The sequence below is a fragment of the Erpetoichthys calabaricus genome, chromosome 2, assembly GCF_900747795.2.
Source record: "Erpetoichthys calabaricus chromosome 2, fErpCal1.3, whole genome shotgun sequence".
NCBI lineage: Eukaryota > Metazoa > Chordata > Cladistia > Polypteriformes > Polypteridae > Erpetoichthys > Erpetoichthys calabaricus.
In genome coordinates, this window is record NC_041395.2 from 92,932,620 (window position 1) to 92,948,334 (window position 15,715).

A 15,715-nucleotide genomic window follows, 5' to 3' on the forward strand; every position below is an offset into this window, starting at 1 on the left:
TATGACTGTGACTAAGAAATAATCCGGGAGCAGAATTTTATTATAGTGACTAGAGGGCTCTGCCCCCTGCTCGCTCCGCTCACCAACCCCCAGGCAGGTGCTATGCGCTAGCCACTTTGCGGCTCTGCCACTTGTGTATGGTGATGCGGATGTACAATTTAAACAGATTATTTTCATGGGAATTGGTACATATGCATAATAGACCTACAGTAACTATTTTACATTACAGTGAGTAATTAACCATAGTAAAAAGTACTAAAATGTAATAAAATGAAAGAAAATTTTCATGTTGCGTTAAAGGTATAAGTTGCGTTATACGTTTTCGTTGTTTGGCTTTGAAATTAACATGCAAATACTTTTTAAACTTTTACTGTAAAACTTAAGTAAAAACAATATTTGGAATTAACTTTTTGTCAATATCGCATTGAATTTTGATTCCGTGTTTGGAGTTACATTGTGACAACGCAATGTATAACTGCCCGTGAGTGAATCTTTTCTTTCTCTCTAATAAATAAACCAACTTTTTCTAATGTTGTTCCCTGTGGTTTGTTAATTGTCATAGCAAAAGCTATTCTAACGGAAAACTGTAAACATTTTAATACAAATGGTATGGTATACCAAGATCTCCTTTGGTGTCTGTTATCTGTGGATGATGTACTACATTACCTTTCTTGTCGCCTGTTAAAATTTTACATGTCAGAATTGTTCGACCAATTTTGAATACAACTAATCTTGTCCTATTGCATAGCCTATCACTCGTACGTAAATTACGCAATAACATTACGATACATCCATCTTTCAACAGTAATTTGGCCAGTGGAAGACCAAACGGTGTTAACGTTTTTAGATATTCTACGGGATATTGTAAGTTGATGTTTTAATCTTCCACAACATCACCACCAACTGTTTCAGCATAGTCAATTTATACGCATTTAACCAATTTGCTGTGTAGCCAATCGACGATTTTCACATTAATTTGTTTGACTTCGTTTCTTGGTGCTAGGATTGCCCGTATACTCATCTGTTGATAAGTTTTCGGGATGAAAGTCTTCAATAAGATTTGGACATAATAAGTCTTCTTTTATTGGGAACTTAAAGTGAGGAAAACGTAAAAATTTATAAGAGCTGAATAAAATAATATAAATTAAATATGGTTATAAGGAATGTAATTTGAGAAAGTCATAATTTTTTTTTGTTTTTCTTATGCTGAGTTTTGCTTTTAGTTTGCCATTAACTTTGTTTTATCATATTATTGTTGATTTGTATTTTCAGGAGAAAATCATAGTCCTTGGGTCAGACAAAAGGTGAGGTGTGGAGGCTGTTATTATTTTCACTTGCAAAGGCTTGAGGGTACTTGGGACCGACCTGAGGACTTTGCTGAAAACAAAACACATTTGGATCGGGATGAAGTCCAGGTGAAGATAATATACCGGGTTTTTATACAAATGCTTAATAAACTAAGGTGTCTTTAAGAATATAGAAACATCTGAAATTTGTAATAATGTGATGTGAAAAATCAACACAAAAATGACTATCATAGCATATGCATTGTTATAGAACAAATGTGGAGTCTGGAATGTTTTCGTTTTTGTTTTTTTTTTTAAATAACGGCATACATTTAAACAAAGGTTTTGCTATTGATCTTTTTGTAAAACTATCTTTAACTGAGAAATATGCCAGTTCATTTGAGTTTGTGCTAGGTAGAACAGGTTCTAGCCCATCCCGTGACCATGGTCTAGATTGAGGTTAGAAAATGACATGCCTTGACTTTTGTTTACTTGTATTTATTTCTTTATTTATTTAAAAATCTTCACTGAAGATAACTAATATTAATTCTGTTGACTTTGCAGTATATTATTACACAAGTTACTGCATCATATGATAAAGAATGTCTGTGGAAGGCCAGTATCCCTTTTATCGTGAGATTACAGGCTCGAGCAAGAGGTTATCTTCTGCGTAGGCAACTTCAATCGCGAAAATGCTTTCTTCAAAGACATGTTCCTGCCATCATAACAATTCAGGTACCTTGGCATATAACAAGGGTCACATACCAGCTTGCAGCTGTTTTTAAAAAATAAAAGTTTTCAATTATGTTTCAAAGCACTAAAATACATTGTTTAGGTCACTGCATTATAATTAGTAATTTCTTTGTGCAGACCTTATTTAGTTCTAGTATGCTCTTGTATTATTGAGTTTTCAAATTAAATTAACCATCGGAAAATGCTAGTATCCGCCTAATGGTATGTTTGGTTTTCAGTCTCACTGGAGGAGGTTTCTCCAGCAGAGAGCTTATCAAGAAAGGCTTTGTTTCCTACAAGCAAATTCTGTATCAGCTGTCAAGGTAGAGTATATTTACAAAACAATTATGAAATACACAGTCACTGGTTATTTTATTAGGTACATCTGTTCAACTGCTAGTTAATGCAAATATCTAATCAGCAAATCGCATGGTAGCATCTCAAAGCAATTTATTCATGTAGATCTTGTCAAGGTGACCTGCTGAAGTTCAAGTCGAGCATCAGAATGGGGGAAAAGGGTGATTTAAGCGACTTTGAATGTGGAATGCTTGTTGGTACCAAATGGTCTTGTCTGAGTATTCCAGAAACTGGTGATATACTGGGATTTTCATGCACAACCATCTCTAGGGTTTACAGAGAATGGTCTGAAAAAGGGAAAATATTTAGTGAGCAGCAGTAGTCTGAGCAGGGATTTTTTCTAGACACACTTTGGGCTCCTTAAGGCCAACTGAGCGTTGTTTAAATGCCACAGCCTGCCTGAGTATTGTTGCTGACCATGTATGTCCCTTTATGATCGCAGTGTGCCCAGCTTTTGAAAGATATTTCCAGCAGGATAATGTACTATGTCAAAAAGTTAAAATTATCTTAAACTGGTTTCTTAAACACGACAATATGTTCAGTGTACTCAAATGGCCTCCACAATCACCAGATCTCAGTCCAATAGAGGACTTTTGGGATGTGGTGGAACGGGAGATTTCCATCACAGATGTGCAACCTACAAATCTGCAGCAACTGCATGATGCTATCATGTTAATATGCACCAAAATCCCCGAATAATATTTCCAGCACCTTGTTGAATGGAAGTTCTGATGGCAAAAAGGGGTTTAACCCAGTACTAGCAAGGTGTGCCTAATAAAGTGATCGGTTGGCTCACTCCTTTTTGACAGGTGTCAGTATATTGAAATATAGATTAAGTATGGTAACTTGTAATCTTATAAAATAATGATTTTTGAGCAAATTTTTCCTAGTGACCACTTATCGTTGCACTTTTATTTCATGTTTGTTGTACATGGGTGAAGTTCCTGACATGAAACATGTAGGCGTACAGCATTTGAATCTGTGGTTCATACTGTTAGTCAGAAAAAAATTTAATAACATTGCAGTTGCTTTAAATTATATATACGGTACTGACTAAAACCAGGTACATAGTTATGTTCCATTGAGAAGGCATCTGCTATACTGTTTTCTATCAGCATGGACTTGCACACACTGCCTGCAAAACAGTTTTTTTTTTCCCTTTTGATTGTTTGAATCTATTATCTCTTCTGCGTTTCATCAATGGGAAAACTGTTAACTCAAGCAAGAATTTTTATTTTGAGTTTGAACACCAAGGAATACTACATAAACTTTTCGTTTACGATAATGCCAATGTTTTGATTAACCAGAGTAGAACTAACACATTGGTGACTTCTCCTGGATGAAGTATGAAAAAGGGTAATAGCATTGGCCTTCTTGCTATACATATCAGATGTATAGTGATAGTGTCAATTGTGACTGTAGAAGCTGCAGCATGTTGCCCTTCTCGACATCAGATGTAATTTACAGGATTCTAGGATTATTATCTCCATATTCTCATTCAGTTAATTTGAACTGCAAAGCAGCTGTTTTGTAGCAGGATATATTCACTTTGTGTTATTCACACTTGCCCAAAATGAGGTGAAAGGGTTTACAGTCTTAAGTCTGCTCTTAAACCTGTAGAAACTTCTTAATAGGTGCACTTAATGAAGTTTGGAGAACTTCTTTATTTTTTAACTTATGAAAACTTCTTCTGGAGGTCATTATACATGCAAGCAAGTTAAAATATCCTATAACTGTGCTAGTGCCCAATCTAAGACTCAAACCCTTATTCTGAAAGAAATTACTGTTAGCCTCAACACCACCATGCTGCATTAAATACTACAATGCAGTGTTTCTCCTTAAACTTGCTCTAGTGATTTTCAACTCTCTACAGTTATTGTTTTATTCTCTAAAACATTCTTACAAGCCAATATATGTAAATACAATTTCATTTTTTATATAATGCTAATGCAGATTATTCTGTATTGGAACATTATGATCCAACTTAGTATTACTAAAATGATTAGTTTATATTTTTTTATTCTTCTTTGTTAGATTCAAGCATGGGTACGGATGTGGCTGGCCCAATCAAAATATCGGGCAAGACTGCGCCATTTCAAGAATAATGTAAGTAATTTAGCAGCCTTTAAGTTTATATTATATTGCTATTTCTTTAAATGATCGTGGTCTTTTAGAAATTATGTGATATTTAGTAAACCTAATTTTTAAATTGGTAGTTCGAGTCATATACACTTCTATGACTCTACAATATGCTGCTTTTGATATGTTCCTAAAATCTGTTGTAATTTTTTTTTTTTCTATACAGTGCTTTGTTAAATATTTACAAAGCAAAGCAGATTTCATGCTGAGCTTACCACTGGTTTTGCTTGATGAAAATTATCCATTAATTTCAGTTACAATTAAATATGTTGAATTATCTCTTTTACAAGTCTTTACAGAAGCTTTTAGGCTAAGGTGACTGCCACTCATTGTTTATCATTTCTTCATGTATCAATATTTGCTTTGTGGCTATTTTAATTTTATAGAATTTGATTTTACAAAGCAATAAATATTCTAGAACATTTTGGAATTCCAGCTTTTCCAGATTGAAAGTGTATATAATGGAGTAAGTGGGTATCTCATACATTTTATGCTACAAGAAATATACAAAGAGAATTATGCAGTACTTTATTTGAATGTGCTTTTTTCAGGTTGATTCGATAATTAAGATCCAAGCCTTTTTTCGAGCAAACAAAGCACGTGAAGACTACAGAATGTTGGGTATGGTTTGGATTATTTGTATTATTAATCAGGTCTTTGTGTTTGTTCATGTGCTTTCATGCAATGAAAGAAATTTTAAAGTGATATGGTGAATAAAAAATAAAAAACAATGTTGTTAAAGACTATAGCACTAAAAATATATATATAAAATTAGTCACTGGCAATTATCTGATAAATATACCAAATTGCGGTTGTAAAGAAGGATCTTAAAATACATAGAAAATTTAAATTTGATTTGGATTTTTTTTTTTTATTCAGAAAGTTAGAGATGTGTGTAACCATAAAATTAGAAACTAAAAAAGGTTATCTAATAAGTAAAATTTTCTTATTAAAATATAGACCCCAATAATAGGTAATCCTGACCCTGCAGAAGAGAAGTGGGTGCAAGCTTTTGATCTAAACAGTTTCTTAGTTTAATCTAAATTATGCTGTTAATTAAACTCTGTATTTTATCAGACAGCTTGCTTTGGTGTCTAATTATAATTCTCTGAAATTTAGAAACATGTTACTATTGCTGTGTCACTTTTAGTACAGAAGTTTATTCCTGCCATTCAAGAAAAAATGTGTTATTTCTGAACATTGATTGCATTATTTCAAAAAAAGTATTGCATTACTTTGCAAAGATATTGCCTACTGTTGCAGATAACATCATGCACGTACATTCTTTGGTCATCTAGTGATATGTAACTACTGAGGGAGAGATTAAGCATGTATGTAGCTTGCAAACAAATGACAAGAACTTATCAAAAGTTACAAGTTCGTTTTGGAACAAAGTGCTTTAGACTAATGAGACAAAAATTGAGTTATTTGGTCATAACAAAAAGCGCTTTGGATATATAATGTGTTTATTTTTTAGTTAGGTTAGTGTTTAGTTCAGATATTTTAACATAGGCAGAGTAGCAGCACAGAGCTAGCATTCATGCCTCACAGCACCAGGGTCTGCATGGAGTTTGCATGGAATTGTGGATTGATTGGTATAAGTGAATATGCTTAACTTTAAAAAAGTATTTTTATTGCTTAAATAAATAACATGCATCCCTTTTTTCAATTTCAACTTGAGCTACTAAAGATTCGATGAATTAACACAGGTTGCTACACCACCAGATCACATTGTTTTAAAATATCTATTGCAAATAACTAGATTAAAACTAAACTGATGTTTTATTTATAGGTTTCTGTTACTGAATTGCATGCAGTGCACTGTTATCTGATTGACTGCACAGTTGTGCCCTGCAAAGGGCCGACAGCATGTTTGGTTCATGCTTTACACCCTGTGCTTCTATGATAATCACTGTCTTCTTTTACCCTAAACTCGACAGAAAATTTTTACCACTCAGCACAAGCATGATTAAATGTATACTGATAATATCTGCTCAGTTCTTGTCACTTGATTACATGGTATGCACATTCTCAATGTTACTGTCCACAGCACGCAATATTTTTGCAAAATAACACAATTCTCTTACAAAATAATGCAATATTTACTTAGAATTCTCTTGGGGTAATAGAATAATTACAAAAGTCTGCAAAAAAAATAAATACATTTGCTCCCATCAACAATATTAGGTGTTGGTTATATGTTGTAGATCTGAGGGTGCTGAATCCAAATCTGGCAACAGGAATATGCCATTACATCTAGTTTTTGAGAGATAAAGTTTTGGAATGGGAAAAAAAAAGAGAAAATGTATTAATTTTAAAATTATTGAATTATAAGTTATATAGTTAAATTATAAATTACACACACAGTATAATTGTTTTAAATTATTACTTACAAAAAATTGTCACTTGATAATTTTTTTTTCCTGCTTCTAATCTCCTGAAAGTGTTTAATGGTGGAATGACCAACAAAGGTCTGCTAACATAGACTCACTCCAATTTCCAATAAACCATCTATTCATTTGTCCTGGTAGAATCACTCCTATGTTTTCTCTTACTGCTTGCTTGCCTGTTACTTGGTCAGGAGAATGAATGGATCAACCCAACCTTACACATTTCTGTAAAAAATAAATAAATAACCAACAACTTTCTCTCTTCTGGACAATATAAGGCATCTTCTCACTTTCTAAATATAAATTCCTGCCTATTCCAATGGAGTAAGAAGAGATTATAAAAATGCTGATTGAAAGTAAAATTTGCCAAATACTTGATTTTGTCTAGTTTCCTTCTCAAATAACAAAACGATGAGGAAGATGCCATATAAAATTCTGAGCATGAAAAATACTTTTTCCATAAACAAATGTAACTTATTTTTAAAAAATCAACAGTTGTTGTTCAGAATAGCTTTGTTCACTATTTTGCATCTCACGGAAATAGTTTGTAGTAGAGATTTTTTTTTTTTTTTTTAAATGCACAGAAGTTTGGTACAAACTAGTGTTATTGCAAAATAATGCAATGATGTTTTTTTTAAATTGCTGGTGTAATCTTATGTATTTTAGTTTGCGCCAATCTCTAATTTTTCTAGTTTGTTGTGCATCATTTTTATTCACTCACTTGTTAGAATTTCAAGTTATTCATTATTTTACTAGTCAGAAGGCAATAAAAATGAGTTGGAAATAATACAGAAAATAGCAAATCTGTTAAATTATTGTAATTTTCACTCTCGTGTCCATCATGGAGTACCTACTTCTAATAAAACGGGGAAAAATAAATTAACAAAACCTAAGGAAATATAAAATGTATGTACCAACTTCTAATATGGGACTGATAGTCCAATGCTAGATTATAAGTATGTGAGAAGATAAAATAGTAGGTCTTCTAGTTTGACACTGCTTAACAATATTAGGGCATGTTCTGTCGACATATGTCATCTTAAATATTTAAAATATTTGCATGCCAGATGCTATCACATCTGTGTATTTAATGGATGCTGTTATTACACTGGAGTTAGAATCCAAAGATCTTAACATCATGAATAAACATAATCATGTGCTTTAGGTATATCACCACATATTATTCTTCCTGCACAACTTAACAAGAACTAAATAACATTTTCCCTCAGACTAAACAACATGCCTTATTACTGTACAGTTTACAGATTTATTACGCATTAATCTAAAGCTCCATTACTGAATGAAGACAACAAATTCCTCTAGCAACAGGGTCAATAGTGGCCACAAGTTAAGACTCCCCAGATAAAGCTCAGTTTGTTTTACTTATAAAGGAACCATTGTGTTTAACCAACAATTTAGCATGGTCTTTAATCAAGAATTTTCCAACTTATAAACTGGTTATATCAGAAAACATGAAACTGTTGTTAGTGTTTAGAATTAACGTTTTGAAAGAGATCAATTTCAGAAGTGTTTAAAGTCACCAAACTAAAGTGCTCCAAGTCTATAAAAATGTATGAAAGTAACTGTAAGGAATCCTTATCTTAGACGTCTGCTTGGATAAAGCTGTTTGCCAAATGTACCAAATAGTCATTATTTCCAGTTAAGTCTTTTTTTAATTATAAAACTTCGGGGCAAACAGAAATGCCTAACTTGGCACTGTTCCCTAGCCATGATCAAAAGTGGTTAATACATTAAATTCACATTATAAAATACTGTTAGAAAAAATATTTGTGAAAAGCAGTGTTTAAATTAAAACTGCATAATGTTTTCTTTCCCCTCATTGTTTTTGAAAGTAATTAAAATTACGATACTACACTTTATTTGGAAAGAATGTCCTAATACCTTGAATACTTATGTATAATGCAAATTATTCTTTTATTAAGTTAATTTTTTTTCTCAGTTGTGCAATTTGTAGTTAAATTTGGAATAGCAAAGCAATAAAGAAAACCTGTTTACTAAACTTACGAATCTTTTGAAAATTGTTTAAAGTGGTAATCTACTAGTCATGCCCCTGGGATGCATATAGAGTGCTAGATTCTAGAGTCCTATTTTGCAGAGGCATCCTCTAATTACAAAGATAACCTTAGGGCAGGGAACATAGACCCAAAGTAGTGGGGGGCTATTTTGAAAAAGCTTCTGCTTCTTCAAAGAATGTATTGTTGTGGTGTGATTTACTACTGACTGAATGTTGTCAGCTGTGCTCATTGCCGGAAGCAGCCAAGTTGATTTAATGCAGATCCGTTTTTCCATATTGATGTTTAGTTCAGTGCATGCACGAACAGAGCTCCCTGTTCGGTAGTACATACATTGAGAAATAACGCAAGAAGTAATACTATATGAGTAACACAAACGAAGCAGTAGTAAGCTAGCACACAGAGTATGTATAATGTGTGACTGATATGGAGGTACTGAACATACATATTTTCCAACCCAATACAACTCTTGCATAAAGGTATAGATTTTTAAATTTTTTTTTAAATACTTATTTTTGCCTCATAATCAACATTTGAGTTTGTCTCAATAGCTTCCTCTAGAGACCACAGCTGATGTATGTAGTATCTGATCAACGCGACACACAGGGCATACTTAGCTACTCAGTACAACTATTGTATAAAGAAATAGTTTATGTATTTGCACTGCAACAAAAGCAATTTCTTTGGTCCATTTACATGAATGTTCAAAATTGCCTTGTGTTAGAATTCAATGTTTTAGCTTTCACAATAAACCATAATCACAAATTCAGATTTTATTGTACTTGACCAGTGACTGGTTTAAAAGTAGAAGAGACAACCACTAGCTTATTTAGATTAACATAAGAAATACATATTAAAAAAACAGCAGCTATTAATATATATGCTTTTATTGCTTTGTGAATTAGCACAAGGGGAATGCTTAAACATAACATTAAAAAGTCAAAACCTGTAACTGACAACTTGTTTTGTGAAATATATTTTTATTTAGCTGCGTCCATGTCTCAATGGATATAAAATATGCAATTGTTTTGTATTTAGTAACAGAGTGTAAGTGTTATGCTCAAAAAATTTTAGCATTATGAATTTGTTTTCCTGAAGATTAATAATATTTATGCAGTCATTAATAATTTTGTGTGCAGCCACAGAGAGTGAGCTTTACCCTCAGAGTATTTTACTATTACATATTGATGTTTAACTCTTTTTTTTTTTTTTTTTTTTTTTTTTGTTAATTCTGCTGAAGCATGTCCAATTTGTTGCTTCTTATGCCAAATTAATACTTTATTTTATATATGTAACTTCCTTTAATGATAAATTTAAAAACAGAAGTCCAATTAAGTACAATTTGACATGTTTTTGTTTTTGTAGGTTAAACCTTGTAATAGAGTAATAGGTTTATGTGCACTGATGAAGTTTTATGTATTTAATTTAACGTTTATCTTATTCTACTGTAATGAAAAGATAGAAATATAACTGCCTAGTGTTTTTTTCCCCTCAGTTTGCTCCCAAAATCCACCACTCTCTGTTGTGCGTAAATTTACTCATTTACTGGAGCAGAACAATGTGGATATTATTCAGGAGAAAGAACTGTTGCGACTCCGTGAGGAGGTCGTTAGGACCATACGTTCCAACCAACAGTTGGAGAATGATCTTAATCTCATGGATCTAAAAATTGGACTTCTTGTAAGAAACCGCATTACTCTGCAGGTAAATTGTTTTCTTTTTGTTTTCTTTTTCTTTTTAGTAGTTTGCAAGTAGTTATTCCTATAAAATGCTTAATAACATTTGCGAAAGTTTATTTTTGATCGTTATCCAACGGAACACTAACGCACTACCTGCGCAGGAAATCCCAGGTGCGTGGCCGGCGCTGTTCATTTACAGCTGGGATGCATTGCTATCTATGAGACCAGTTACTCCCTATGTATTACTAATATACCGGACGAATTAAAATCTTTGAAACCCAGAAAGCGAGGAAAAAGAGGTGGACTACGAGTACGTCTGAGACGGAGAAGTTTTAAAACACCTTTGCCAACCATCATCATGAGCAACGCACAGTCCTTGCGAAATAAACTGGACGAGCTGAGAGCATCTGCGCGATACCTCCACGAGTACCGTGAAAGCTGTCTGATGTGCTTTACGGAGACCTGGTTTAAGAATACAGACTCGGATACAGCAGTCGAAGTAGATAGATTTGTTTGTGTACGGCAAGACAGAAATCCAGTTTCTGGTAAACAGACGGGTGGTGAGGTCTGCCTTTACATTAACAAAAGGTGGTGCAGGAATATCACTGTAAAAGAGCGCATCTGCACGCCAAATATTGAATTACTCACCATCGGTCTTCGCCCATACTATCTACCACGGGAGTTTAATCAATTATTTGTGACAGTCGTTTACATTCCACCGCATGCTGATGTGGGAGCTGCAGCTGAATCAATTCTTGAAACTGCTTATAAACTAGAAACCAAATCACCTGGTTCTTTCAAACTTGTGATGGGTGATTTTAATTTATGCAGTCTGGAGTCAGTATTACCAAATTACCATCAATATGTGAATATTAACACTAGAGGGGACAAAACTCTGGACAAGTGCTATGGAAATGTCCCTAATGCCTACATATCGCATCACAGAGCAGCCCTGGGTGCGTCTGACCACGTCGTTGTTCATTTTCTCCCGAAGTACAAACAGAAACTGAAACAAGAAAAAACAGCCATACGAACAACACAAAACTGGTGCAAGGAAAGTGTAGAGGAACTGCAGGAATGCTTCTCCAGTACAAATTGGGATGTGCTGACATCCTCACAGTCACTGAATGAGGCCACCAATACTGTCAGCGAATATATTCAATTCTGCGAGTCTATGATCATTAAGGAAAAAACTGTCAAGGTGTACCCAAACAGTAAGCCATTGATCACTAAAGAGGTTAAAGCATTACTATTGCAAAAGCAACATGCACATCAAGAAAATAAGTTAGAAGATAAGCGAATTTTACAGCAAAGGATTAACAGGTTAATTAAACAAAATAAAAAGATGTATGGGGAAGAAATCAAGAGGTGGTTCAATGATAACAATCCAAAGCAGGTCTGGAAGGGACTAAAAACAATTACAGGACTGGGCCCTAAAAAGAATGTGGATTTTCCAGCTGACAAAGACCACAAGCTTTTAGCAGATGAACTGAATAACTTTTATGCCAGATTTGAAACAAGTGATTTCAGCACCCAAAATACAGAAATAAAGGAGATGCTTTATAAAAACACCAGGTATTCTGCTGTGATTAGGTTCAGTTTAACTGAAGTGGAAAAAGGCTTGCGGCAGGCCAAAACAAACAGTGCAGTGGGGCCAGACAGCATATCAGGTCGGCTCTTAAAGTCTTGCTCTAAGCAGCTCTCCCCAGTTTTTCATTTGCTTTTTAACTGGTCTCTGACCTGTGGTATTGTACTTAATCTGTGGAAACAATCAATCATTACCCCTGTATCTAAGGTTTCTAGGCCAAGCTGTTTAAATGACTATAGACCAGTGGCCCTTACATCTATTCCAATGAAATGCTTTGAACACTTGGTGAAAAACATTTTAATGACAGAGACAAAGTCTTTTCAAGACAACAGTCAATTTGCTTATTGTGCAAACAGAAGTGTGGAAGATGCTCTGCTTGTTATCTTACATCAAATCTATACCTTTCTTGATCAGCCTAGTTCATATGTCAGAGCACTATTTTTGGATTTTTCTTCAGCGTTCAATACTATACAGCCTCATATACTGATTGGGAAATTGAACAGTATGAATGTAAACCCATTTATCACACTATGGATTCAGAACTTTCTTTTAAATCGTTCAGACGGTTAAAGTTCAGGACACTTTTTCAATAGCCATTCATTCAAACACAGGAAGTCCACAGGGGTGTGTCTTATCACCATTACTGTTTACTCTGTACACAAGTGATCTGAGACAGAACAGTGACCACTGCTCCATTATTAAGTATGCGGATGACACCATGATCATAGGATGCATATCTGGGGAGGATGAAAGCCACTATCTAAATCAGGTGGACTGTATGGTAAACTGGTGCAATAAAAACTCTCTCACTCTGAATGTAAAAAAGACCAAAGAAATGATATTTGATTTTAAGAGACAGAAATCTGTATGTTCACCTATTATAGTTCTGGGAGAGGTGGTAGAAATAGTGAATGAATATAAATACTTAGGAACTTACCTTGATAACAATCTTAACTGGAATACAAATACAAAAAAATTATTTTCTAAATGCAACCAGCGCTTATTTCTCCTCCATAAACTCAAACTATTTAAAGTAGACAAGGACCTCATGTTGTCCTTCTATCGCAGTATGATCCAGTCTGTGATCACTTTCAGTTTCATTGCCTGGTTAAATAGTCTGACAAACCAAAACTCAAAAAAGCTCCAGCAGATTACGAAGTATGCAGCTAAAGTTATTGGGGCTGATGTAGATGATTTGACTAGTGTGTGTCAGAGGGCAATGCTAAAGAAACTGGAAATCATCTCAACTGATGACAGACATCCATTACATGTACAACTAAACTTCAGTAAATCAGGAAGGATAGTTTCTTTGAAAACCCACACAAATCACTCCAGAAACTCCTTTCTTCCTAGTGCCATACGACTTTTCATTAAGAAACATTGGAGGTAATGTTTAAGGTTTTGATATATATCCTGTAACCTTTTTTTTTTTTTTTTTTTTTTTTTTTTTGGTGTAAATATGTTTTATCTAACTGCCTTACCTTAACCTTTCTTATTTCTATTTGTCTGTTTTATTTCATTCTGTCTGTTACCTGTTATTAGATGCAACTGAGAAGGCAAATTTCATGTTTTCTTGTGTAAACATGACTAAATAAAGAAACCTAAACCTAATTTATCTAAAGGTATTCTCCAACCACCACATTTAAGAGCACAACAAAAAAAAGATCAACAAAAGGATTTTTCAAAAATATTGTTTCGTGATTGGTGCAATTGATGTGGAATAATGTAATAAGAATTAAATTTGTATAAATGCTTAGAAATCCAGTGATCCAAGTACTTTGTGCCCTACCAATAAACAAACAGGGACTGCTATGAAAACATGATTAGGCTGTTTATAGTTAATTCTGTATAATACATGTAAATTATCTAAGACTGTGGGGGGAAAATGCTGGGATTTTTGTGAAAGTCCTGTTTAATGGCATATTGTAAAGGCTTTCACTTGTTGAGCGCAGGTTAAATATTGAGTCCAAAGCTGGTTCTATTTCTGCATGCTGATGACTTCCTGTCTGGCGCTGTCTTGAAAAGCATTCATGCTGGAAGAGGCAGTCCTTTCTTCGCCTGGCCGGCTGTGATGTCGGAGTCCTCCAATCTGTTCTCTTCCATTCTAGGTCAAAAGAGGCAGGCAGTGTGGAGTAGTGGCTAAAGTTTTGGACTTCAAAGTCTGAGGTGGTAGGTTCAAATCCCACTACTGACACTGTGGGGCCATGTGCAAGTCACTTCACCTGCCCTGTGCTCCAGTTAGAAAAATAAATGACATTTAACCAAATGTTTCTCAAAATTGAAAAGAGCTTTAAATCACTCTCTGACCGCACAAGGATGACAAAAGTATTAATTGAGTACCATCAAAACATAGTGTACCTGTTCCTTAATTGTCTCTATTGTGTTAGATTGTTAGAATAAAATCAATAATGTAAATTCCTGTCATTAATTCTTATGCCAATTCTCATTTTGAAATGGCAGGAGGTGGTTTTACATAGCAAGAAACTGACCAGGAAAAACAAGGAGCAACTATCAGATATGATGGCACTGGATAAACAAAAAGGATTAAAATCATTGAACAAAGAGAAACGTGAGAAATTGGAGGCCTATCAGCATCTGTTTTATCTGCTGCAGGTGATGTGCTAATTGGAAGGAAATACTAAGCATATAGTTAACAACACAGAGGATTTTTGTTCATCTAAAATCTCGTACATGTTTAGCAAAAGTCGTTTTTCTTTAGTAATATAATAATAGTAAAAGTTATTTATACAGTGCCTTTACCATAAATCAGACTATACACTTTAGAACCTTTGTACTTAGGAATACAGTAGCTCTAAATTATTTAAAAATACATTCCCAAACCATAAAACCCTTGTATATTGATCTCATGGTTTTTAGTTTTGTCAAATTTTAGCAAAACAGAGTTGCACTTTAAAGTTGATCTTTTTGATTTAGCTAATTTAAAATTTACATGTGTTTTGGTACAGACACAACCGATTTATCTTGCAAAGCTGATCTTCCAAATGCCTCATAACAGGACTACAAAGTTCATGGAATCTGTGATCTTCATGTTGTACAACTATGCTTCAGATTGTCGAGAAGCATACTTGTTATTGCAGCTTTTCACTACAGCCCTACGGGAAGAGATAAAGTATGCTCCATATAAATATTTTTCTCATGCGGAGGACATTTAAGTGTTGTAATCTAACATGTTTTTTTAATATCTAAAGAAGAAAAATGTGAATTATAATAACTTCTGCGTCCTAACTGATTAGCTTCTTGACCATTCTGTTTGTACAGTAGATGTCTAGTATTTAGTTTTTTTTTTTTTAAAAAAACTTTGCTTTAAATGATCTTTTGTATTTTATTAAGAAAACTTGCAGAAAATGCTAAATACCGTATTATTTTTTCATCTGTATTTTATAAAGGTAATTAGACTGATATATAATGCGGATGGGAGCATGTTAATCTAATGGAGGTTAAGGCCTAGTCTTTTTTTGTGCATGTATCCTCTTTAGAGAATGCAGAAGAT

General features: G+C 33.9%; 1 protein-coding gene across 1 annotated transcript in view; it reads left to right on the top strand.

Moving 5' to 3' along the window:
• iqgap3 (IQ motif containing GTPase activating protein 3) overlaps positions 1–15,715 on the top strand; it is a 101,815-nt gene that overhangs the window by 51,368 nt on the left and 34,732 nt on the right. Inside the window, exons 18-25 of the mRNA XM_028794127.2 lie at positions 1,273–1,415; positions 1,851–2,021; positions 2,258–2,341; positions 4,410–4,481; positions 5,066–5,135; positions 10,433–10,641; positions 14,665–14,817; positions 15,171–15,334. Coding sequence (XP_028649960.1) covers positions 1,273–1,415; positions 1,851–2,021; positions 2,258–2,341; positions 4,410–4,481; positions 5,066–5,135; positions 10,433–10,641; positions 14,665–14,817; positions 15,171–15,334 — 1,066 coding nt within the window. The remainder of the gene's footprint in view (positions 1–1,272; positions 1,416–1,850; positions 2,022–2,257; positions 2,342–4,409; positions 4,482–5,065; positions 5,136–10,432; positions 10,642–14,664; positions 14,818–15,170; positions 15,335–15,715) is intronic.